At 37.1% G+C, this 25837-nt stretch overlaps 1 protein-coding gene across 1 annotated transcript in view; it reads right to left on the bottom strand.

Moving 5' to 3' along the window:
• Positions 1–25293, bottom strand: part of ndufs4 (NADH:ubiquinone oxidoreductase subunit S4) — a 29451-nt gene extending 4158 nt beyond the window's left edge. The window contains exons 1-2 of the mRNA XM_066712066.1: positions 25139–25293; positions 18457–18535 (exon numbers count right to left, since the gene is read on the bottom strand). Coding sequence (XP_066568163.1) covers positions 18457–18535; positions 25139–25221 — 162 coding nt within the window. The 5' untranslated portion in view covers positions 25222–25293. The remainder of the gene's footprint in view (positions 1–18456; positions 18536–25138) is intronic.
• Positions 25294–25837: the final 544 nt, after the last annotated feature.

The raw sequence follows: 25837 nt of genomic DNA, 5'->3' as shown, positions 1-25837 counted from the left end.
TTTTTGCCCCAGGAGAAATTTTGAAGAGATAAACCTACCACTGAGGTTTTGATTTAACTCTCCATCTACTTGATATTACATGCATGACTGGCTGCTTAATCAGAAAACATTCAGCATTCTTTCACATTCCATTGCTTTAGATTTAAAGGCTCATCAAAGTCAGATTTACTGAAGCATGGTGACTCATTTGGGTGTATTGTGTATGTTTCTGCCATGTGGATCTATTTCCCACTGGCTTCCATTATGCCTTAGCGAGTGAGAAAATAGTTCTCTTAATATAAAAGCGAGAAGAACATGAAACAGAAAATGGGCACAATGACTTCCTTTCTTTCTGTGATCAGGTTTCAAAGATGGCCGTCGTGTGTAGTTCATGAAAAAAAAAATGACAGCAATTTTCTTCTAATTGCTGAATAGATTATTTATAGCATGTTTCTTCCTTAATTAACTTTGTATGTTGTTTTCCATATACAATAATTGTATGGGAATTATCTGAAAGTTGTCCTTCCCCAATTTAATTAACATTTTTGCATGGCTTCCCAGATAGAAGTGGGATGACCAACACTTTAAAGTTCCTGTGAAGTGATCAGAATTAAACATATGACAGTGAGCAACTATAATGAACAGTTCAAGAAAGGAGTAAAAATGCGGAATATCATTCACATTCATACAAAAGGCAGTTAATGCAGAAATACCTGAGCGCTTGCACTGATAACATTGCTAATTCACACGGTTTGATTCATTTATTTGAATTGGCAACAAAATTATTATTTTTTATTCACTTATTTCTTTGCCACCTGTAATAACTTAAGGTGTGTCTGCATTGCACTGCAGCAGCAAGCCTACAGTTTCACCTGGTGGAAAAAACAAGCACAATCATAATTTTCCAGGAAGGCAAATGGACTTGGTTATAATTGGACACAAGCATATTATAGGATTTTTTTAAAATACAATATCCAGGAAGAAAGGATGTTTGAGTGAAGAATAAATCAGATGTACTTCTTTAAATGTACATATCACTGTAGGATAGAATAGTTGCCAGCATAGGAAACTTCCCAGGTCCCATTTTTATTATTAAAATAAAGCATTATTTCACTGGGATATCCTGTATCAAGACAAAATATGAACACATTTGTAGAAGATTTAAATAGACCAGATATAAAGTTACTTTAAACATAACGTAACTTTAACACAAGCACAACAGAATAATAGTGCCATTTTTATTTTGAAAAATACAATAAAAGATGGGACTGGGCGTCAACCTTTCTTTGCTGGGAACTACTGTATCCTACAGCGGGACATCTGAAAAAGTGCTCTAAGTAGGACAGATATGAAGGCCGTCCGTGCTGCTCAAAAAGACACAGGCGACAGTGATGGAGCAAACGATCAGATGCCAATAAAATACAGAAAATGTTTTGTGCTCCATGTAAAAAAACACCCAGAGTTCACACATAAAGCAAACCTGCTCGTTAATGGTAGTGTTGTGCCAAATGTTGCCCCCTGGCAAATTCTGCAGCTTGGCAGACACGCATATGTCAGCCATTCATTGAGTCTAGTCTGTGAGATTATTTATGCTTTAATACAATATCCATGGTACAAAATGTCAACTGTCGCTCACACATGCAAAACTCCTCTTTGTTTTTGTCATCCAAATACTTCAGAATTCATTCCAGGTCTATCATTTAAACTGTGGTGATGAATCAAAACAGCACAGAAACATTTTGTTTCCATCTGACAAAAATGTCCATTTGACTCAATTTAGCATTGCCTACAAACAATATCATTGGCATTGAAAGATTAAGAGTTAAATTTTTACTGATGCCTTATGCATTGCCCATCAATTTTAATCTAAATTTGACTAAATACTGATATTCCTAAAACTAAAAAACAAAAATCAACACCGTCTGGGATTGCACTGAAACATGTATTAAAGATTACAGGAGTTTGAAAATCATCTCAAAATTAAACAAAGCTTCTTGATAAAGACCATGATGTGATTCTGTGCATGATAAGAAGCTTCATAAAATAAAATAAAATCGCATTTGCAGATGTCATAGTACTACACAGAATACTATTTTTCATATTCGTATGTCAGAACCCTGAAACTATGGATGCAAGTCAAATAATTGTATATTAATAATGTTGACATTAGATCTGTTAAACTCCCAAATCTTAGAAGTCTTAACACCCAATTAATAGAAATTTCAAGATGTGTAAGGAAAAATATAAAATTAAATAAAACACACATACACACACATCCCACACACACTGCTGACTAAATATCCGTTTTAAGTCATGGGGTGGGTACAATATGCAAGAAACAAACATAACCTAAGGCAGATTCACCTTGACTCGAGAAGGAGGCATAGTTTCAGAATGTGTCGGCAGTTTCGATAACAGGTTTTGAATACCTTAAAATAAACGATGTCTTTAAAGTAAAATAAGACCTCTTTGTACAACTATCAGTTATGTTACACAGTTAAATTAAACAAAATGGGCATAACCCAAGTTTCCATCCCTTGGGGCTGTAGGGAAATTGTTTATTGATTTTTTTTTTCAGTGGAGTAAATACAGCAGGACTGGAACAGGGAGGATGCCTAGCAAACAGCCTAGGGAAAGCTAAAGATACAGTGCATGAAAAAAAATGGAAAACGAACAAGAAAAAGAAAAGAAACTATGAAAAAGCTTGGCATCTATCACATACTTGACACCTAAAGGGCAAAGAAGCCCAAAAAATTCCTATTGAATGTGGGTTCACTCAGTCTAGACAAGCTGATTTCTCACACTTTTAAAATGCATTGCAACACTCTATTGTGATCCATTTTCCCCATAGAATTGCAGCCAGTGACAAGAAAACGGGTCTTTTAAGGAACATTTCTATGGGTAAGAGCTTACTCCAGACTCCATCAAAATTATATAATACTTGAAAAGACTAGCTCCAAGCTATAAAATCTGATTTTTTTTTCCTCGCTCTTCTTCCTGCCAACTTCACATTTGAATTTCAGACAACTTATTGATGACATTTTCTGTGCTGTTAGACAAAATGACATCTGTTCTTTAGATTAGGAGATGTAAATCATTCTAAAAATGTATAGAAGTATTTTACAGAAAAAAAAAAAACGTTTAGTTTTACAACTTAACTGTCAATAAAAATGTAATTTATTAACCTTTAACCATCAGGATATACCATGGTCTTTGATAAATAGAACTCATAGACAATTATTCTCAAACAAAATCCTAAAACATCAAAGAAGGTTATGAAACAAAAATATTATTCAGAAGACATTATTAATTAATCTCATTCAGAAAACAAATTATATGTCAATAAACCTTACAGCTGTGCAAGATCTTCCAAAATACCACACCCAAAATCTAAACCATATTTAGGTAAACTGTTGTGGAAATTAGAACAGTCATAACAATATCTGTACAAAAAGTTAAAAATCAGTGTCGGTAGCTGTACATTATTGTTGTTGTAAATTAAATGTACAGTTTTAATTTGTACTCTATCAGGAACATAGATGCAGAGAATAATATTTAAATAAAATAACCAGTCTTTAAAATAAAAATTATTTCCATTACGCTTCTAAACCTATAAAGGGTGGGTTTTGTTAAAAGGGAATACATCATGCTGTAATCACATTAACATTTGCTTAAGTATTTCTCATATCAGATTCTGAATTTACTCTTTTGAAACCACCTTGGCACGTGATAGATTTCCACAGAAAATCACACAGATTGTTCATCATAATGCAGGTACACACCTTGCATATTTGACATTGAAGAAATTCCTGGTTTATCATAACGTATCATATATTTTAACGAAGACAATTGAGATAAAAATGTAACCTTACATTTTTTTCAGAAAATGCTCCTCAGCAGGTAGTGTAATTAGCATTTCAAAGTATTCTAATGATATGAAAGTATTCCTTTGCAAACAAGATAGTGCAGCAACTTTAATTTAATATTTAGTTATATTTCATGACATGCAATAAGATTTATTCTTGGTGGCTCACAAATAGTATAAAAGGCATGCAAGTTTTACAATATTTCAATCCATTTAACATGTTCTGTATACTGTAAACCTTCTTACAGATCATTATCTTTCAAAGCATAAATACTAGGAACACCTGATGACATTGCAGCCTAGTCTCTACTCCTCTCCTGTACTCGTACTGTTTCCTGTGCCCTATTACAGCATGACTTTGTAAAGCCAATTCATATGGTGAGCATAATGAAAAGGTGTAAAAGAAATGCATCACATGCTGAACAATGTATTCCACTAACATTCTCAGGGATTAAAAGTCAAATTTTTTCCCCCAGAAACAATTTCTTCTAACAGCATAGTTCTCTTCATTATGGTTGCTCCTTAACAAAAAAAAAAGAAAACATTCCAGGCCTACTAATTTATTGTGCAAGGGAACCAACTGTAAAGTCTGAAAACATTTTGGTAAGTATACCAAAATGTATATCAAAAGGTAGATTTGTTTGTTTGAAATTAAATGTATAAAAACTCTCTCTCACACACACAAAATACTAAAAGGGGAGGGAGGGGTGGGGGGGTTGGTATTAAAATATATGCATATTCCTGGGCAACGGGAACCCATTCAAAGACCTTTAGTGAACCTAGTACTATTCTTCAGGGAATTAGCAAACAAGCGATGGGAAGTCAGCGACAAAACACAGACAAACCTCCCAGCAAGCTACCAGCAGCCACCCAGGACTGAAAGTCTTGCAAGCCGCTCTCCTTTCAATACGAGAATTTCACACATTTCAATGACCATTACAACTTCAAAGAATCAAATTTTCATCATTGTCCGTCATCTGCCATTTGATTTGTATGAAGGAGGTCTTCTGCATGAACTCCACACAAAAAAGCAGCCTCACTATCACGGCTATATATATCAAGTTTATAAGTCCGGTGCGTGTCAGTCAAGGTCTGCGCTACATTACGCTCAAACTGAAAGAATGCAGCTGTGGCACCTCTGTTTCCTGCTTTCATTCTTTCCTCGCCTTTAGTTTAATAATGAACCAGCTCTCTCACCTTTATCAAATCACTAAGATACTAAGAGACTTGGTAATTATTTCCGATTGCCCCACCAACTTAACCTAGCAATCGTTCTCCGTGAAAGGAACAAAATGCAGCTTGTTTCGCTAAATGGGATATTGACACATCATTCATTAAAAAAAAAAAAAAATACAATACAATAAAAATAAATGTTTTATCATTTGCAGCAAGTGAAAGCAATGTGATATTTTACAGTGGAAGAGTGCATGCTTTCGATGTTGATTTTTCTATGGTTACTACAAAACATAGGTTAGCCTACATTATAAACTTAAAAAAAAAAAAGCCATTAGTATGGTTTATAATATACACATTTTAAACAACTGCAAAGTTAAGTCTCCATAAAAACTGGGAGAATATTAAGTATTAAAAAAAGTTAAAGAAAAAACAAGCAAATTCAAAAGGCAGCAAACACTTAACAGTTTCATATCAACTTCACCCCCACCCTCCCTCTGAAAGTTTCATTAAAGGCTAGTTTTGGCAAAGCACCAAATCTCATTCCAAAGCGTCAGAAACCACATTGCAGAACTCAAAGAAACATTACATTTCATTGCATTCTGAACATGCTTTTACTCATACGTGTCCTTACATTAAAAATCCCATCCAGCACACCCAATTTCCTGCCTCCTTGCATTGTAATTCTGCCGCCTTTAAAGCTCTTTCAACACTTTGAAGGATGAATGACAAAATGCACATCATGTAAAGTTACAGTTAATCACAGGCAATCTTCCAGTGACCTATTAAAACCACACCCATTAAGCAATGTTGACCGACAAGAAGGTCTTTAATTTACAGTTAAGGGCTAGGTGCTCAATCCACAGGTCTTTAGCTAGATCCGTTAAGCACCAATAATACATGAGGTTCAGTACATGAAGTTGATTTACTTTGAATATGGAGCTTTAGGAGTGGATCTGTCGACAACTCTTTCAGTAAAGCCCCTAATCGAATAGAAATAAGTAATTCTGCAAAAAATGGCAACTTTACAATTCAACCTTATATGTGTTATTGATTTATAATGAAAGTCTTCTCTAATGTAATTATATATAATACAAAACGAGCAAAAATGTTGATAAGAGTAAGATTCAGATTAAGGACGAGAAGATAAGATGAATTACCTGGAAATATAAGATGATGGGCAAAGACATTTTAGTATAAATGAAAAGGTGATGGAAAATTGACAAAAAAAAACAATTGCACTGCTTGCCCACCTGGTTCATCAGGCTTCAGGAAAATCAGCTATATGTCATAAGAACATAAGAAAGTTTACAAACGACAGGAGGCCATTCGACCCATCGTGCTCATTTGGTGTCCATTAATAACAAAGTGATCCAAGTATCCTATCCAGTCTATTTTTAAATGCTAGCCTTTATAAACCAATCACTACAAATTAAGACAAAATACATAATACTTTGGGTTATGCTAACATGAGTAAATTGCAAAATATACATTTACTGGTGTGACTGGCAAAGATTAGTAAATTCTGTGTTAACTATTTCCTATACCTAGGAAAGTACACTGTTGCTTAAGCAGCAAATTATGCTCACATGTAGGATGAAATCAGGATTGAAAACTACTTTATTCTAATCAGAACATGATGCTCAGTCTCCTCTTTTTGAGATGCAATGTGATGTATTCTCAGGATATTCTGCCAGCCTTAACTTAAGCAGGAAAATATGTTTACATGCTAGAAGGATGTACCTATAGCAGAGAGACTGCCAGAACACCCTACATTATACCATTATATAATAAGCCCTGAATGAGACTGGAATGTGGTTTTCCCAGGAAAATGAGGAAAGAAGATTACAAAAGAAAAACCCACACTGCTGGCACTTTTCTTCTTTCAAGTACAGGAAACCAAATGAGAACTATGAAGTTTGACACTATTCACAGGCCTACAATACCTGGATACGCAGACAGAATGCAAAGCTTAACAGTCGCGCAGAAGGCAAGCAAAGTCTTCGTCATGTGAAAGCGTGTCTATATTTCTGACACTTCTAGTCCTTCTAGGAAGAAAGAGCATGGGAGCGGGTTCAGACTTTAAAACTGCAAGACCTACCGCATTCTAGCACATTGTGAGCATTACTCCTCACAGAAGTGTACCGCGGCCATACGAAACTAGACAGCAAACATTTAAAAGAGTACAAACAAATACTGTACTTTAATACTCTGTATTCACACTTTACATACATAACATTTATATTTTTGGGGGAATCAAATTCTGTTATGTATAAAATGGTTGACAAGTAGAAACTGTGGTTTCATGATTCCAAATTACGTTACAGAAATAATTTGATTCCCAGCCCTTGTTCCCTACATATTATTAGACTATAGCCTGTAGTGTAAAAGCTACTGTAAACAGAAACCTGGAGCAATTATTTCTTCACATCAAAGAATGAGTCAATAGTGCTATACAATAATAAATTACAGCATTCATTCTCAGAAGGAGATGACTTCTGCAATTTAAAAGGTACATTTTTAGGTGATCAGTAATGTTAGGTTGCTAAAATCCATCTCTCTGTAAACTGAGTTTATTCAATTTGGACAATCTACTGAATTAAAGTACAGTTTATTTTGTTTATTTTAAAGTGTTTTTCCTACAATCTCCCAATATTTGTCTGAATTACTACTTTTTACTCAAGTAAAAGTCGAGTTCTGACACAGGACAGCCGAAGACCCACAGAGGAGTACGAAGGTCATTCGCAACTTTACACAGAGCTATTTCCCAAAAGCAACTAATGGAACTAATTTTGCCGACCAGAAGACAGATATAGTTCTCATTACACATACCTCGTCACTGACCAGGCTGATCTCGGGGGCCCCAGCTGACTCCTATCCAGTCTTGGGGCTACTAGATGAGCCGCTAAGGAAGTTTTTTTTTGTTTTTTTTTGGGGGGGGGGGGGGGGGGGGGAGTGGAGTGGAGTAAGCAGAGTAGAAGCATCAATTCCCTAGAGAATGAAACTTGAAGTATGACTCAACTGTTGAGTCTGGGAGGCCTCATTTTCAAGGGAAACCTTAGCCTGAGTCATAGATAGTGTGAAGAGTTTTCCTTTCTCTGTTTCCCATTATTTACCAAGTTAGAACTACAAGCACTATTAGAGTAGTTCTTATGTTTCAACACATTTTGAAGAGAAATAATTACTGCTTCACAGGTTTGAAGAATGGGACGTATAGAGATTCTTTAGCTTCTGTAAACTCACAAAGGACAGTATAATGTGCATGCTCTCTGAGACCTTTCTGAAACAATTACAGCCTATGAAGCTTAATGAAGGAAAATTTAACAAAAACTCATTTTTACAGCCTCAGTTTTGTAACTAAAACTCAACAGACAGAAACATGAAAGACTACTAACTAAACCAAGACTTGTGACAAAAGTGACCATCTCAACAATGGAAGTTCACCATAGTAACACTGTAGCAGATCATCGCCCAATGGGGCACTGGTGTACTGCATGATTCAGATCATGATGAAGCATTTGGTAAATTAAAATAAGATGATCATTTTACATTGCAGTCATTAAAATGTATTAAAAAAAAGTTAAAGAATTAAGTCCAATGAGAGAGGTTTGGAGTGTCAAAATATATTATTCACACACACTCTCTCTCTCTCATTAATTTCAACACACAATATGGTCCAAATAGAATTATTCAAATGCTTGCAGTGAATACAGGAGACTTCATTTTATGCACGGAGAACAGCCTGAAGGACACAGCCAAGTCCATGATTTTTAACACAAAATCTTTGTTCTTTGTAGACCATCAGTCCAATAAGTTTGTGGTAAGAACTGACAAGCAATCCACAAGTGCAAGCCACACAACCTGGAGTATCTGCAGAGTTTCGATGGAGGTTGCATGGTGGACTGTACTATTACTCCAACTGAGAAGATGATGAAAATATTAAAAATCTTCAAGAAGCACCTTCTCAATGTTGCCAAGCAGATACATAACATAATGATTGACAGGGTCTGACATTTCAATTTTGTGGATTTAAAAATATAAGCAACTACTGTTTTTAGATTTGCATACAATGTGAAAATCTGTCGAAAGAACACTATTGATACAGCTTGCTTCTTCTAAGGTGTATAGTAGTAATAGGTATTGCACATTCTGGAAAAAGTTTGAAATTAAAAGCTCAGAGAATTATCTGCTGCTGGTGCATAGTTCTACAGCTGTTAAAAGGAGTTGAATTATTAAACAAATGTAAAAGTTACATTTGGCAATGGATTTAGGAATATCACTTGGTTCTTATCCTGAAGAATCATTAGTATTAGTATTTTGTAACAATAGCCAGGTCCTCAACTACGTAAGCAATAATTAAGTTTGGAGCATGTGGATTGTCCATAATCCTACACACAAAACCGTACCTAATTAGACAACCATAGAACCACTGTGTTTATCTACCAGTCTAAGTTTCTGTCTCTTCTAGCACATACAGTGAAGAACACACTGACAGAATTTGTCATCTCGCAGTCTCACGTTTTGCTTTTCTTGTGCCAGTAGATAAACATTACCTGTCTCTGTGTGGTAAAGGTTTTTGTTTGGAGTGTTGCAGTAACAAATTACTTTCAGGATGTTATGACTTGAAGTCAGAAGAGCCTGGAAGACCTGCCTGAGCATAAGCAAGAGACAAACCACAGGAGAATAAAGTCAACAAATAAACAGTACGCAGTCAATGCTCAAAGGGGGTCAAGGGTCAAATGGGCTACTGTGATGGGGGGGGAGAAAAAATAACAACATACTCATCCACCCCTAGTACACCTCAACGCAAACCTTTCCTGCATCAGACTTCCCTGCAGCAGCTTCACAAACTCACTCACCACACCACGTCCCAGTGGTTTCTTTGAACCGAGTTAGCCGTGCTAATTAGTGCCTGCATACAATGTCGGTAACAACAATGAACAAAATGTAGACAGCATACATGTCGGCATGCACTCAACAGCCGGAAAAGCAGCGGCCGCTGAAACACATTTACTATGGCCACACTACAGCATTACTTTGAAGTTGAAGGGGTAACATCTTTGTTGAACAAATAAATTTAAACGATGTTAGTTCGCGATTAATTGAATGTTGTTAGTTACACTATAGTTACTTATCATTACATATTTTCAGATTTTGTTGAACACTGATTCAGCCTAGAGAAAATGGTCCAGATTCCTGCTGACTTAAGACCAGGAGGAGACCGGGGGGAGAGGAACTCTTCGACCAGCCACTCCATCAATTTCATTGTGAAGTCTACAGACTACAATTGTATGTTAAACAACTATTTGATTAGATCATACAATGTATTAAAAACAGACTGTTTGAAAAGTACAAAGTATCACTGACGAAATATCTCTCGTTTCCAAAGCAAAACATCTTTCCTTCCACCGATCATTTGCATACGGAGAAATAAATTATGAAGGCTGGTGTTCAGGAAAGCTACAGAATCTCCAGGCAATACTGTAAACTTCCTTTTCTGCTTCCTCTTTCAGGGGGCGTACTTTGCTTTACTCATCGGTTGGTGTGGCGAAAGTTCATTCTAAGGACAAGTCCCACACTGTACACCAGGTGTGCACTGTTATGTTGCAAGGGAAATAAAGAAAAAAAAATATTTAGAAAACTGCAGAAGTTCAAATTGGATAACTGGAATGAGGTCAGTCTATATGGCAGGACTGCACAAATAAATATATGCATGTGTAAATAAATGGAAGTCCATATAAAAAGGGTCATACACTATGTAAGCTATATATTAATTAAAAGAAAAATTATAAAATACAGTACCAGTCAAATCTCCCTGTGCACTAAAAAGCTGTGAAATTACTATAACTGCCCTGTAGAAATCTATTGATATCAGTTATAGATTTAGTATCTATAGCCATTCAAATTCATTATAGAGATAAATGCCAGAGTATCCAAAGAAAGGCATTGTCTTAATTTCATATTATTCATAAGGTTCATTTTATATTATAATTATAGTCTGGGGAGTTTATACACTTACATTAGAAAGATTTTTAAACAGCATGTCTTTCATACGAAATGCAATGAAAACATTACTCTAAGCTGAAGCATATTGTAGATAAAATATTATTTTGTTATGTAGAAGCTACATCTAACCTGTCAGATCAACAGTGTAAGATCAACCTGTCTTTTAGTCTTCTGGTGACCACAGATAATAATAATTATAATTCAATATTTCAACAGACTACTTAACTATTTCTTGTGTTGTGTACATAGTATATTCCATGGGAAGTTGTGCTGTACTAATTTTACCACAGTTGTGAGAATGGCTATACATAACTCCAATGTTAATAGGTCATTCTCACTCATGTGGCACAATTAGTATATCACCACCACTATAAATAAAGGTGTCAGATCAGGAACATCTGAAGAGCGGTTACAGTGACAGTAGGTATCGACCCGGGAGAAATTGTAAAACAATCAAAAACTATAAAAGTACATTTTCCCTGCCCCCCCATTTGTTTTAACAAATCACAACAATGCACAATATGGCTTTGCAGTACTGTATGTGATTATGTACAAAGAAGCTCTGCTTTATATCGAAATGAAAGTTATTTTATATTTTCTAAACCAAAAATCCCTTTCTATATGCCAGCCAATGCTGAAATATAATAAGTCTTTATTGGCACCAACATGTTGCTAAGGAAGCTTAACAGTATTATATAAACACTAAGTACTGAGCGTGGGCATTGTGAAATGCAACAGGTATGTGCATGTAAAAGGCACCTCTAAATGAAATGTACAAAGAAAAGTAAAAAATCCAGGAGAAAAATGCTTCCCAGAGTAAACATTCAACAGGCTGTAGTGTCCCTCCCTTTCTTGGGTGGTACAAAAGCGGCTGGTACTGGAGGGTTCTTTAAAGGTTACTTTCTCCTGAGTGTTAAGTAAATGAAATACTATTTAGTGGATAATACATAAAGCCTCTTGTCAACCCCTTCAAAGAGGCATATCCTCTGACCCAGCGCTCCAGACTGAAGCCTTGAAATTTTTGCACAAGAATGCCGTACGAGGGGAGCCCAGACAAAACAGACACTTGAGATGTGTGTGTAAAGGGGGAAGAAGGGAGGGAGGGTTATACAAATCCCAATCCACAACTCCTCCTCCTCCTCTGCCTGCCTGCAGCCTCATCGGGAGAATTCACACTTTGGGAACTGATCAACTTCTTATCATGTTCTCCCTATGCAATGCCCTGGACAATGCTTTTCCTTGACTTTTCATTTGCATTCTAGATGGACATCAACTCCAGTGGACAAAGCCTGTTCTGGTGTCACAAGGGTGCAAAGCTCTCCCCAACAGCATTAAAGAAACTCAGGACTGACCATGGGACGATTCACACGTACCTCTTCCTTCACATATTTTTGTTTAGGTTATGAAATTCATAAACTCAGTTTCTCCATTTAAAAAACAGAAGTGAATGATATTGACACCGAATGAATTAGTTATTTACTGTTAGCAAGACTTTAGTTTTGCAGCTGGCAAAATCTGATTATTTGCTTTAGCAATGGCCTGTATTGTGCTGATAATGAGATGAAACCATACTAAACAGATTGGACAGTCACTACATGCCAAGTCTGCAGGCTGGCATATAAAGCAGCAGGGCCCTGACTACGTATATACCTGTCCAATATGCTGCATCTGTCTTGTCCTTCACCTCCAACCCACCCCCCCCTCTTCTCTTCAGACTCGTTAAAAACTAAGTGCTTTTTGACAAGCTCTATAAAAAAGCTTCACAAGCAGTTAAGATTCTTGCGTTTCCTTTATTTGGCCATTCCGTTCAGCCACAGAAAGCTCCTCCTCTCGCCCCAACTGGAGAGCGGACTGCCGGCAGACATTCCGTGTCAAGCTCTGCATCACTGGCCAACTAGTCAGTCTATCTAACAGCACAGCATGCTTAATCAAACAGTAATTACTAACAAAAGCAAGCTGAAGCAGGCACCAGAAGGGGAACTAAGGACTGTGCCGCAATCACGCAGGTCTTTAATTGCTATAATTTGATATACCACAAATTAATTGTATTAGCACTGGTACATATACAAGCATTTACAATCAAGTGATATGCCTTTTTTGTTTTCATTCTTTATTTCCCCCCACCCCATAGCATAGCATACACCATAAAATATAGCTTACTACTTGCAACATAAGTCCATCCCCCTCAGGTATAAGAGACATCAAAATATATATTAACAAATATCATCAAGGGACTGGTTAATCATAATGGTGGAGAACATTTGGAGAAGGTCAGGTTCTTCACAAATTATAGTACAGAGGAAGATCAATACGTTCCTATTCTTTTCTACTAGACCCAGTTTATGTGGAAGGTTTTGTTCTATGTTTGTTATGTGGTAGTGCATCAATTACAGTGATATAATCCTATGGTCAATAATCCTATGATCAGTTGACCAATTATCAAAAAAATATATATACAGTGCATCCGGAAAGTATTCACAGCGCTTCACTTTTTCCACATTTTCTTATGTTACAGCCTTATTCCAAAATGGATTAAATTAATTACTTTCCTCAGAATTCTACAAACAATACCCCATAATGACAACGTGAAAGAAGTTTGTTTGAAATCTTTGCAAATTTACTAAAAATAAAAACAAAAAAAGCACGTACATAAGTATTCACAGCTTTTGCTCAATACTTTGTTGAAGCACCTTTGGCACCAATTACATCCTCAAGTCTACAAGCTACAAGCTTGGCACACCTATTTTTGGGCAGTTTCTCCCATTCTTCTTTGCAGGACCTCTCAAGCTCCATCAGGTTGGATGGGGAGTGTCGGTGCACAGCCATTTTCAGGTCTCTCCAGAGATGTTCAATCAGATTCAAGTCTGGGCTCTGGCTGGGCCACTCAAGGACATCCACAGAGTTGTCCTGTAGCCACTCCTTTGTTATCTTGGCTGTGTGCTTAGGGTCGTTGTCCTGTTGGAAGATGAACCTTCGCCCCAGTCTGAGGTCCAAAGCGCTCTAGAGCAGGTTTTCATCAAGGATGTCTCTGTACATTGCTGCATTCATCTTTCCCTCGATCCTGACTAGTCTCCCAGTTCCTGCCGCTGAAAAACATCCTCACAGCATGATGCTGCCACCACCATGCTTCACTGTAGGGAAGGTATTGGCCAGGTGATGAGCGTTGCCTGGTTTCCTCCAGACATTTGTTTCATCAGACCAGAGAATTTTGTTCCTCATGGTCTGAGAGTCCTTCAGATGCCTTTTGGCAAACTCCAGGCGGGCTGTCATGTGCCTTTTACTGAGAAGTGGCTTCCATCTGGCCACTCTACCATACAGGCCTGATTGGTGGAGTGCTGCAGAGATGGTTGTTCTTCTGGAAGGTTCTCCTCTCTCCACAGAGACACGCTGGAGCTCTGTCAGAGTGACCATCGGGTTCTTGGTCACCTCCCTGACTAAGGCCCTTCTCCCCCGATCGCTCAGTCTGGCCAGACGGCCAGCTCTAGGAAGAGTCCTGGTGGTTCCAAACTTCTTCCATTTACGGATGATGGAGGCCACTGTGCTCATTGGGACCTTAAATGCTGCAGACATTTTTCTGTACCCTTCCCCAGATCTGTGCCTCGATACAATCCTGTCTCAGAGGTCTACAGACAATTCCTTGGACTTCATGCCTTGGTTTGTGCTCTGACATGCACTGTTAACTGTGGGACCTTATATACACAGGTGTGTGCCTTTCCAAACCATGTCCAATCAACTGAATTTACCACAGGTGGACTCCAATCAAGTTGTAGTAACATCTCAAGGATGATCAGTGGAAACAGGATGCACCTGAGCTCAATTTTGAGTGTCATGGCAAAGGCTGTGAATACTTATGTACATCCTTTTTTTGTTTTTTATTTTTAATAAATTTGCAAAGATTTCAAACAAACTTCTTTCACGTTGTCATTATGGAGTATTGTTTGTAGAATTCTGAGGAAAATAATGAATTTAATCCATTTTGGAATAAGGCTGTAACATAACAAAATGTGGAAAAAGTGAAGCGCTGTGAATACTTTCCGGATGCACTGTATATAACACAGTAATGGCCTGACTATTTAGAAAATAATTCAGAGAAACATTATAAAACCCTATTACAGTCAACTCAGAGTTTGGAAAAAATAAGCAAGGTTTAAGCCTCAGCTATCTTTTCTCCCTCACTCGTCTGTGGCAAGTTTTTAATTTCAGCTTGAAACAAGATATTGCTAAACCAAATCAATCTCTGTCAGTAACAACATATCACCTTTTGCATGTCTGGTATGCCATGATTTGAACATTTTTAACTAAAAATAGTTAAGCCCATGTTTTATACAACTAACAACATTCAATGGGTTACAGAGAATTGCAGATAATCTGTCATTTAAGTAAGAGATCTTAAAGCAGTATTTAAGATCGCTTGATTACCAAGGTACTTTCAACCATTAACTGTTTTTCTTTTTATTATTGGAGCTATTAAACCATTCAATCACAATAATTAATCAACAATATTGAGGAAAAGACAATTGTTTTGCTTTAGCTGAAGTCTAAAGGGATGCTTTAAAAGTTAATATAGCAATTATTGTATTGTACAGAATATAATAAAAAATAAATAGGCCTAAATGTATTGTAGCCAAAACTAATTTATAGGTTATACAATTATAAAAGCACAAATACCTTAAACACATTCTGGACGTAGATATTACCATTCTCCGACAGAAATGTCACCCTTTACCACAGATGCCTTTATATATGAGATATACCCTAATGGTACCACCGACCCTTTCATATGAGTCCAATCTTTTGCATGCTATTAGTGTTTAATATAGCATCTTCTTGGAAACAGCATTAAAAGGAGCCATGTCCATTCAGTTCATTACACCGTATCACAATCTGCTGAATAATGTTACTGGCCTGTGTATTTTTACACAAAGCAGAACACAATGTCCACAATAGTGTTTATTTTTGTTGTTGGTAGTAATCAATCTTGCTTATCAAGCATCAAGAGTAAACAGCACTTCCCGTTAATGCAGAGCATCCAGTCAACTGACAGAGCAGACACCTGACTTCCACAGTGAGAGATACTGTAGTGTTACTTCATGTAAACATTGCTGGGGGGTGAAGTGAAAGTGGGTAGAGAGGGGAAAAAAAATAAAAGGTACACAAAAGACCAATGACAAGTATTAGACAAGAGACCATTGCAGTGCTACTTTTGTTAGCGTCTATTTATGGTTCTGTACATTTGTTCCTTTGGGCATCATTTTTCGGTCACACGCCGGTGGCCACCTGTGCCGGTATAACAACTACCATCTTTAGGAGAGTGTGTTGGTGTCTTTTTTTTTTTTTTTTTTTTAATAATTTTCATCTCCCGTTTCTCTGCCCCTGCTGGGAAATAATAGTCCACCGTGGCCACCGGCTGTCTGACACCATTAGCAGAGACTGGGCCAGCAGAATCGGTCTCTTGGCCCCGGCTGGAGCTGACACTGAGAGATGGTTCCAAAAAGCCCAGTTTCCTTGGCAGCCATTTCCACACTCAGATCTATCTATGCCTTGATGAGTTCAAACCAAAGCCTGAGTAATGCAAGCTCTGAACCTGGTTATCAGTGTTTATAGAACAGAGCTGTGGATAATGTAAATATACTTTCTAATTGTTATTAAATTCCTGATTTGAGAAAACAGTTTGGACCTATTACAGCACACTTAAAAGAGGCTCCCTGTCCCTAAACAGTCTACTTGAAAGATGGAGCTTACAAAGAACTTTAAAACATAAGAAAACTATTTTTGTATCAATTTTTAACACAAATAACATCAGTAGTGTACCACTACAAGTTCATGTAGACTAAATGGAGGCTGTGTTAAAGCAACATTTAACAAGGCAGAAAGACCCAGAAAGACCCAGTTCACATTGTACAAGGACAACTGGGGAAGAAGTTAATTTGGGTATTTGTTATGATAGGGAATTTCTCCTGGCCAAAATGGGAGAAATAAAGTTAATATAAGCTTTACATTTGTTTTATGCAGCATCCCAGAATAATAATATCATGAACCCTTTAATAATAATGACCAGAATTAAGAATCTCAAGTACAGATGATGCCGCTGCTCTAGCAATGCCAGTTAATGGGTTCCACCTCAGTAAATTGAGCACATGAAGGCTGTTCAGACAGAGGCTGGCATTATGTGATTTGAAGCTTTTCCTGATACTTTATAGAGACTCCCAATGCCCATTTTTAGCACAGCTATTCCAGCAGACAAAATTATATTTTTTCCACCATTTCCAAGGACAAGTGCTTTTGTGACAAGGATATGAAGTTGAATTATTATATTGGTACTGTACTTGGGGAAGCACTCTCAGTTGCAAGTAATCTGTTATGGTCACAGAAAAAGGGAATATAAGAATATAACCTTCAACAGACAAGTTAATAAAATGGAGAGCTTTATTAATGATGGAACAGATTTGTTTGAGTAGTGAGAATATTAAAACGCATCGCCAAAGAAGGAACTGCAGATACTTGTTACACATTCTTACGCAGACAGGAACAATACTGAACTGCAATGCAGGACACCTCTTGTAAGGTGCCATTTGTATTGAACTAATGCAAAAACATCATACATGTGATCACCACTGTGTGCATGACACCTGCATATTGATGCCAGGGAACAAACGCAAATCAAAGTCACTGCATTTTTATTTTTTCGCTAACAATAGCTCAGGATTTGTAACAACGCACATTAGGCTTGATACAATCTTTTCAAGAACATGCCTACATTAGTCATTTATCAACAACTACTTCTGTTTGCCGTCTGCCTCTGGCTGGCAGTGTGCAGTGAAACAAAATCAACACTGAAATGGCAATATTTAAGCTCCCCAACAATATTTTTGGTAGGTTTGGTAGACTGTTTCAAAGTGACATATGTGAATTGAAGCTTGAGAATGCCAATTTCCTACACTACATTTTTTTTCCCTTCTTTTTTCTGTGCACATGCAGAAATGGAGCAATGTGTTCCCACATAATGGACACCTGCCCAATTGAAACATCTCTGCAGCATCGCATTCGAGATGTTCACACAACCCCCAGCCATGAGTTGATCAGACATTCTGAGGATAAAGGCAGATATAGCTAGAAAAGGCATTAGATTAAATAGACCGCTGGTTTAAACAGGTCATAGCCAGGACCAAACAAGTTATTTCACTTTCAAAAGTTTTTCCAACAGCAAACCAGAAACATCCAGTCAGTACTCTAGACCATATATGACTGAAATCTTTAGCACCAATACAAAAAAACTACCTCAACACTCTCCTCAACCCTTAATCTTCATCTAACTGTAGTTCTTCCTAATTTTAGGAGTCTATTAATTTAGCATTCAAAGCGGAGTGAAACCAAACCTATGACAAATGCTTAAAGCAAGGAACATTGTGCTTTTTGGCGTAAAGGATCCTTACCAATTTCTCATTCACTGTGATTAGTTGTGCATCTTGGCCTTGGTTTTGTGCCAGTCTCCATCCAGACGTACTTGCTGACCTGGAAAAGACAAGAAGTTTAAAAACCTCTTTTAACGTCAGAGCAACAGGAGGAAAAAACCCTACATAAACAAGTTACTTTAACAATAGCCGTCTTAAAGGAGAGAGGGGGGAAAAAACAAAAATTGGAAGTAGAGAGAGGAGGGCATGAAAATCCTTTTTCTCCCCCATTAGTTCTGTCTGCTGAGTTTCTGGCAGGCTCCCATTTACCAGTTAACAACAGACAGCACTTTATGTCAGCCTACAGGCCCACTGTCATAGAGAAAGTGCCAGGGGCAAGGACTGTGCTGCTCTGTGTAAATGTACAGTAGCTGAATTGTCACGAACAGAAAATTATGCATTGCAGCCAGAGAAGCTTTCTTTGGACCTTTTCTACACACAGTGTCATTGAAGGGCGAGACCAGTCAAGGGCTCTGGAATCTGAACAGGGCACACATCCAACTGAGCAAAACGGTTCTGAATGGTCTATCTGCAGTTTTGATAATTTAACAACTGTGCACCACCAGAGGAAGAACATTGCAACAAAATTTGTATCTATTCTTTTATTCCGATGTTTCAAAAAGTTAGGAATTCCATATAATTATTTTCTCTCTCCATTTGAGGGGAACATCATATCTGAACAGTGCTTAAAGGTTTTGAGAAAGCCAGAAGGAAACTCAAAGACACCTGGATACATAACTGGGGCATTCGTCTTCAATCCATCATTAAAAATAAGACTGCAAATGTAAACCAGATGGAACAAATAAACTTTGGCACTGCAATAATGCTTGATAATGAGCTGCACTTTTATCTAATGTAATGCATTTAAACCTCTTGTGATCCAACCATTTCTATTTTTAATTCAAAACTTCTGTCTGAATTGATAATTTTGAGTTGTGAAACATTAGGAAGGATGAAAAAAAAAAAGTTTATTACGCCGTTCTGGCTTACTTAAAACGTATGTGAATAAAATCGGCCATGTGTGGTTCCTTGAAACCATTGCTTGGCTACCAGTGCTTATTCTGTAATAGTGGGGCTATGACAGTTTATTTCACAGAATAACAAGGACTTTATGCTTAATTGGGAAGTTTGAATTATATCTTAATAAGTTGGAATCATTCCAATGCAAGGTGCACTTTCAAACTCTACATGACAGTATCTCTTCTCTTAACAGGGGAATGAAGAAGGGAAAAAAAAAAAAGATTTAGGCTACGTTATAACTTCATATCTTCATATAGTACCTACCTACTCCGCTTTCCGTGTTATTGTGTGCTTTACCTTGCAAAGCTCGAAATCCATTTTTATGCAGCACTAACTGAGCTTAAAATAGTATACAGACAGCTTAAGTTTAGTCTGGCTCTCTCAGTTGACACTTTCTCAGACACTGATGGAGGAGAATAAATAATATAAATTGCTCCGTTATCCGTAAAGGAAGCGAAGATTACTCTCAATACTGAGAAAACGCTCTGGTATATGTCACACTCTTGTCTCAAACACATAATGAGGAGATTTCCCAACACTGCCAAACCAGAAGCTTTTAGTGAAAATCTGCTCTAGTAAATCAAACCTTCACATTGACAGTTTTTTGCTTTGATTCTAATCAGATCTTCTAAGGAGCTTTCCTCCCGTCAACACTTCTTATCTGTCCAACACTTAAAAACTTCCTAATAAAGGGCCATAACCTACTGATCACACATACTGTGGAAAGATCTTGAGATTGGAATATGAAGCTACTGCATTGAAACACTTATAGCTGCAGCCTGCAAGAACGCACATTTCTCTGCATTGGATACAATTTAAGGTGCATGTAGCTTATGCAAGAGAGTAAAGCAGGTGGTGAAATTATGAAAGACAAGTCAGAATGCTTCTGCTTTGAAGAAGCCTTATAACTTAACATGCTGAATGTGTCCCAAAACAGAAGCTTTATAATACAGAAGTAATACATTATTACTTCGGCTGCTCTTACTCTAGTATGAATATTATGAAGCAATGTGGAAGGGTTAAAATACAGATCTGAACAGAGAGGTACATCACAAATACCGCGTTGTATATCGTAAGGCATCCTATGAAATCAGCCCATCCCCACCCTGCCCAAAAGATATAGCCTACTCCACGGCATTTATTTAACACCATGTTTTGGGACGTTTTGTCATGTTCTTTTGTCTTAATCACATTATGAATGTGCACTTTCAAATGTTCAGATGTTGCCGTCCTCCACTTTAACCAGATTAGACTGGGCAAAATCTGATTAGCTTTACTTGACCTTGCTTCAGAATTCATATTGGGAGAATGCAGCGGAGGCCTGTTGTCACAGAACTCACGTGAAGCATGCCAAGAAACGGAGAAGGTTGATTTCCGACAGCACAAACTTAGTTTGAACGTTTACAGAATCCACCTACCTAAGCTGTAAGGCCAACAGCCCACGCAGTTATACAGCGAGTCACAAACGCGATTGGAAAAGGTTGCCTACTGAATGAATTACAGTCCCGTTTTCTTCAGCAGCCTCCCTTTTTATGTCAATAGAGAAAAAGCTGAAGGTTAAAAGGTTTGGGGGTCTGCATGTGATTCACAGCAAAACTACACAAAAGCAACAAGAAACAAAAGAGAAGGTGTTGTGTGTTATGATTCGTCAGGATGGACTGGCTAACTGTAGGCAGAGCAAAATAAATAGATAAATAGTTTTCTCATTTCTCTTGTGAGTCTAACTGAAAGGGAAAATCAGTAACGAAAAACAGGGACATCAAATATGTGATGAATGATATCAGTGATCAAATTAACAGTCTCAGACATGAGAGAGAGATCTTAAAACAAAGTCAGCTTACATTTACAATGTTACGTAAAACATGACTTTTAAGAGTACTTTAAGACTACCAGCCAGTACTGTCTGCATTTCATTTCTTCATTGTTGCACATTTGCACAGTGTGTTTTCGTAAGGATTCTCTGTTTGTTTTGTTAGACTCAAGGTGCAGAAATGTGATGAGGAGCCCCAGTGGTAGGCTCAGGGCACTACATGCTCCTCAGGGGTTTAGGAGTGCCATAAGACACTTATCGTATTACCACACTTCCTCACCACCACTTTAGAAGGCATTTGTGCTGAAATGGTTAGAACTGTGAAATAATCATATCACGACCACAAAGAATCATATAGAAAGTGCACTGTACGACACCAAGATTTGTATGATAATTTATTAATAAAACTCAATCCTGAAATGCAACTGGGGATATAGCCAAAATATTGGGCAAAATGATTTTCAGAAGACAAAATCATACCATATTATTTTAATCATTTGACAGTGGTCTGTACCTATTTAATGCATTTCCTCTTAATTTCCCTGACAGAATGGGATCATCTTTAGAGGAGTAAACATAGATTACATTTAACACCCTTTCTTGGAACCAAGTAAACTTGTTACAGAATCCTATATGGGAGGATACCTGTATGGGTGTAAGCCAATGAGATTTTCTAGCTTTGATTAGGACACACAATGTAAATAATGCATCTTGATTTCCCACAGAGATCAGACTGAATAATTAATTTTCTTCAGTCTGAGGTCTAACTTGTTCTGTAATCATTTTACAGTGCCAGAAAGGAATGGATACCTGCTACTGGGTGCTTGCAAAGGTCCTATTTTACTCATCAGCCACACACAGACATATGGATTTGAATAATCCCACACAACTCTTAGGCAGGCTATACTACATTTCAAGAGCTGTTCAAATCAGTATTGGGGGGGGTGGGGGGGGTTAAAAGGATTTATTGCCACTTGAAGCTTTTTACTTCGAATACATTCTTTTCTCCTCTCCATCATCAAGACATGATGTTTAGATTTACTTACAGAATGAAATGCAAAACTGCATCCCCCGGCTTAAACCAGGAAGCATACGTTTTCAGTGTTGTCAAAAGCATTAGAAACCAGACCAATTTCCCAGCCAATTGTTTTTTTTTTTCTTCTTGTCCACTACAAAGCATAAGTGTAAAATGCTAATACACTATTAACATTAATCAAGTAACATTTGCATGTATTAATTACATACTGATATTCATATAGGAGACATACTATATTGTTTTTATAACAGTTTACATGCAGAGAGTATTCTGAATACCCACATATTTTGAATAGTAATTATAAAAAATGGATGACATGAGTGCTGGAAAAGACATTCCAGACTGTGATGTTTCTTTAAACGTGGACTAATTAACTTACACATATGCACACAGCAATAAACATTTTGCTCTGAAGAATTAAAAATGCTTTCCTTGAAACTGGTCTTTAGTTAACATGTCCCTTATTCAGTGCCTGAATATGTAATTATTTCTTGGTACAACAGCAGCTGATGCAGTCTGCAATAGTGATAATTTGACTTTTTCAGGAAGTGAAATATTTATTTAATTCATTTTAGTAAATTCATAGTCTGTGTGTAATTTGAAATGCTAAAAATCTGAATGCTCTTAAGAGGTCCTATAAAGATAACTTTTAATATCACAATAGATTGGAGAAACAGTAGGACATGCTAGGCATGTCAAGGCCGTCCTATCCAAAGTACACATCAGCTACCAGATGAATAACAGTTAGACAGTTGCAAATAAGTGCTAATTATGTAACTTCATTAACAGAGATGAATAGAAACATTCATTTCTAACATTTCCCCCAATCCTGGAGAATGCCTTGAAATAGAGAAGGCTTTGCTAATGGGCTTCAGGTTTCTCAAAAAGCTTTCTAATCTCTCATTTTGTACAGAAGCTATCAGTATAAATGCAAAAAAACCTCAACGTTTAATAATTAATCATTAAGATGGGAGTGTGCTGCTATTAACCAGATCAGTTCAGCACCAGATATTAAAACAATCCAAAGGATTCCCACAGACTTTTTGCCAAATACCAAATGATATCAAATATTCAAAATGCACAGGCCAGCCATGCAAATAATTAAACAGTAGTCCTTAGGTGTACAACATCTGTAATTTGTGATTGTATTTCTCTCATTTCTTCTTATCCATAGTAATTTAACAAACATATGAGAAAAGGGGCCAACACATGAAAAATGATTAAATAAGTCAACATTTTAGGTTGTGTAAAAACACAATTCACCATTTTAAAAATCACAATCCAATTTCTGGTGAATAAAGGCAACACTTTGGGATTCAAAAGGTGTGCTATATTCCTAGGTATCCATTTGAAAAACATTTCACACGATTTTTCATACTACACAAAGCTACTTGAGCTATTCCAAAGTATTCCTCATTTTACCATGTTGTAATTTAAGGATGAATTCCATCCTTAAAAAGGCAGAAAATGTTTGAAAAGAGGTGGTCTCAGCTAACAACTCCTACCGATGTTACCACCGTATGTAACGTGCTTGGACACATTACCTATTCTCTAGAAATTTCTGCTGTCCGCAAGAGACGCTTTGTGTCTAGACAGTCTGTCACTCACCAAGCGCAGCTCCTGTGGGATGTGACAGCTAGGCACTTGCATAGATAGGTTGAGAGGTATTAAAACTGAGGATTATTTTCTGTTATTGTTGTAACAGGTTAAAATCTTTATTAGGAGAAATAATTGTGTTGCCTGTGTTATGAACATATTCAAACTAAATATTTTATTAATTGAATCAGACAGACTATACATATGTGTTATGCAATGTTAGTGACTTGTTAAGAAATGAGTATGCATGAAGGGGGGGAATAACAAAAAAAAATGGGTGATTAAAAAGATCTCAACACTAGCAATGATTGCACAGCTCTAGCAACAAAAGATTGTCAAGGGACACATATAATAAGCATTTAACCTCATGATTATGATCTGGCACTTGGGTAAGGTGAATACAAATGGTGAAATGGGAATGTGTTTTCTATTTTAAATAAAAGTAATCTAAATTGTATTTGAATACGTATCAATAATAACAATTACAACAATGTTAAATACATAACCGATGTACACTACTGACAGACTGCAACTGTATCACGTCTAGTCCGGGAAAGGGCCTGGACGTCACTTGTTTAGCAGGTACACACATGCAATTCATTCATTTCGGAGTAAACACAACTGATCAACTGTGCAGCACATTTCTGACAACTCATGACGTGTGATGGACCCCAATACGAGAACCGATTGAGCTTAACACACCAGCTACAAGTACTGTGCATATAGTAACATATAGGCCTATCAATACATTGAATGAAGCTCTCATAGACGTTCATCCAGTTCATGTCATTCCTGTATTTTCGGTGGCGTTTGTACACAGAAAAACAATGAATCAGACGCACACAGCACAGCGGCCGTCACTGCAGGCAGCACAATCCATACTGCCGGCAATTTGGCGGACAAGGCTGTCGAGGTCGCAACAAGGACGTTGTTGAAAGTCTTTGCCTTCAACTTAAGTCCCCGACTTTCTGCACATATAAACATGCACAGCAGCTCATACGTTAAAAAACAAAGTTCAAATTAACTCAGACTGGTCCAAGTCTACGAGCGGTAGAAAAGCAAAGGCCAAGATGAAACAAAACCTCGACTGTAGCCAGGACATATCCACACATAGCGCGTATTGGCGTATGCTCATACTACGATCCCATACCAGGGCAAACTAGTTATGCATCAGAATATACAGAAAACATATTCATATTTACCTGGTGGAGCTCAGTACCGATTTGGTAGCAGCGTTAAGCAAAGAAACCCGTTTCCAGACCAGGAGTGACATTGAAGACGCCATACCTACAAAACAGACACAAACCTACGGCAACTGAAGAGGTCCAAACTTAGTCTCTCGCAACGCGGAATGACAGCTATATAATCCCACTTGAGAAATGTCCTTAGCTTCAGATGTTTAGGTACATATTAATTGTTATATAACTGTTTTATTAATGCTATAATGCGATATATATATAATATAGTAAAAAGATGTATTGTATTTTATTATATCTTTACAGAAAAAAATGTCAAACTAATTTAATTGCACATAGCCAAGTATGCCTGTTATATTATAGATGCATGACCAGTAGGATGAAATTAAACAAATTACGGGTCAAGCTATGTACCACCACTAGAATAAAGAGCATACATTTACCATATACATCTTCTGATCCATGGTAGAAGCCAAGTAAGCAGTAATGTAGGATGGAGACAGGAACATAAACCTTATAAACAAACCATTAGAATCAGTAGAAATATAATAGTATGTGAAAATGCAAATGTGCATATCAGTATTTTCTCATTGAATGCAGAAAATGAATTTATACCCCAAAATGTTTTTGTTTTAATTCCGGGGCTGGGATGAAATCAAAACTGTGACCCACCTGCAAACACAAAACTAACACCTGTACTCAGTG

Source organism: Amia ocellicauda, chromosome 8 (assembly GCF_036373705.1).
Source record: "Amia ocellicauda isolate fAmiCal2 chromosome 8, fAmiCal2.hap1, whole genome shotgun sequence".
In the NCBI taxonomy this organism is placed as follows: Eukaryota; Metazoa; Chordata; class Actinopteri; order Amiiformes; family Amiidae; genus Amia; species Amia ocellicauda.
The sequence above is the reverse complement of the archived record's forward strand: the minus strand, read 5'-3'. Positions and strand labels throughout refer to the sequence as shown.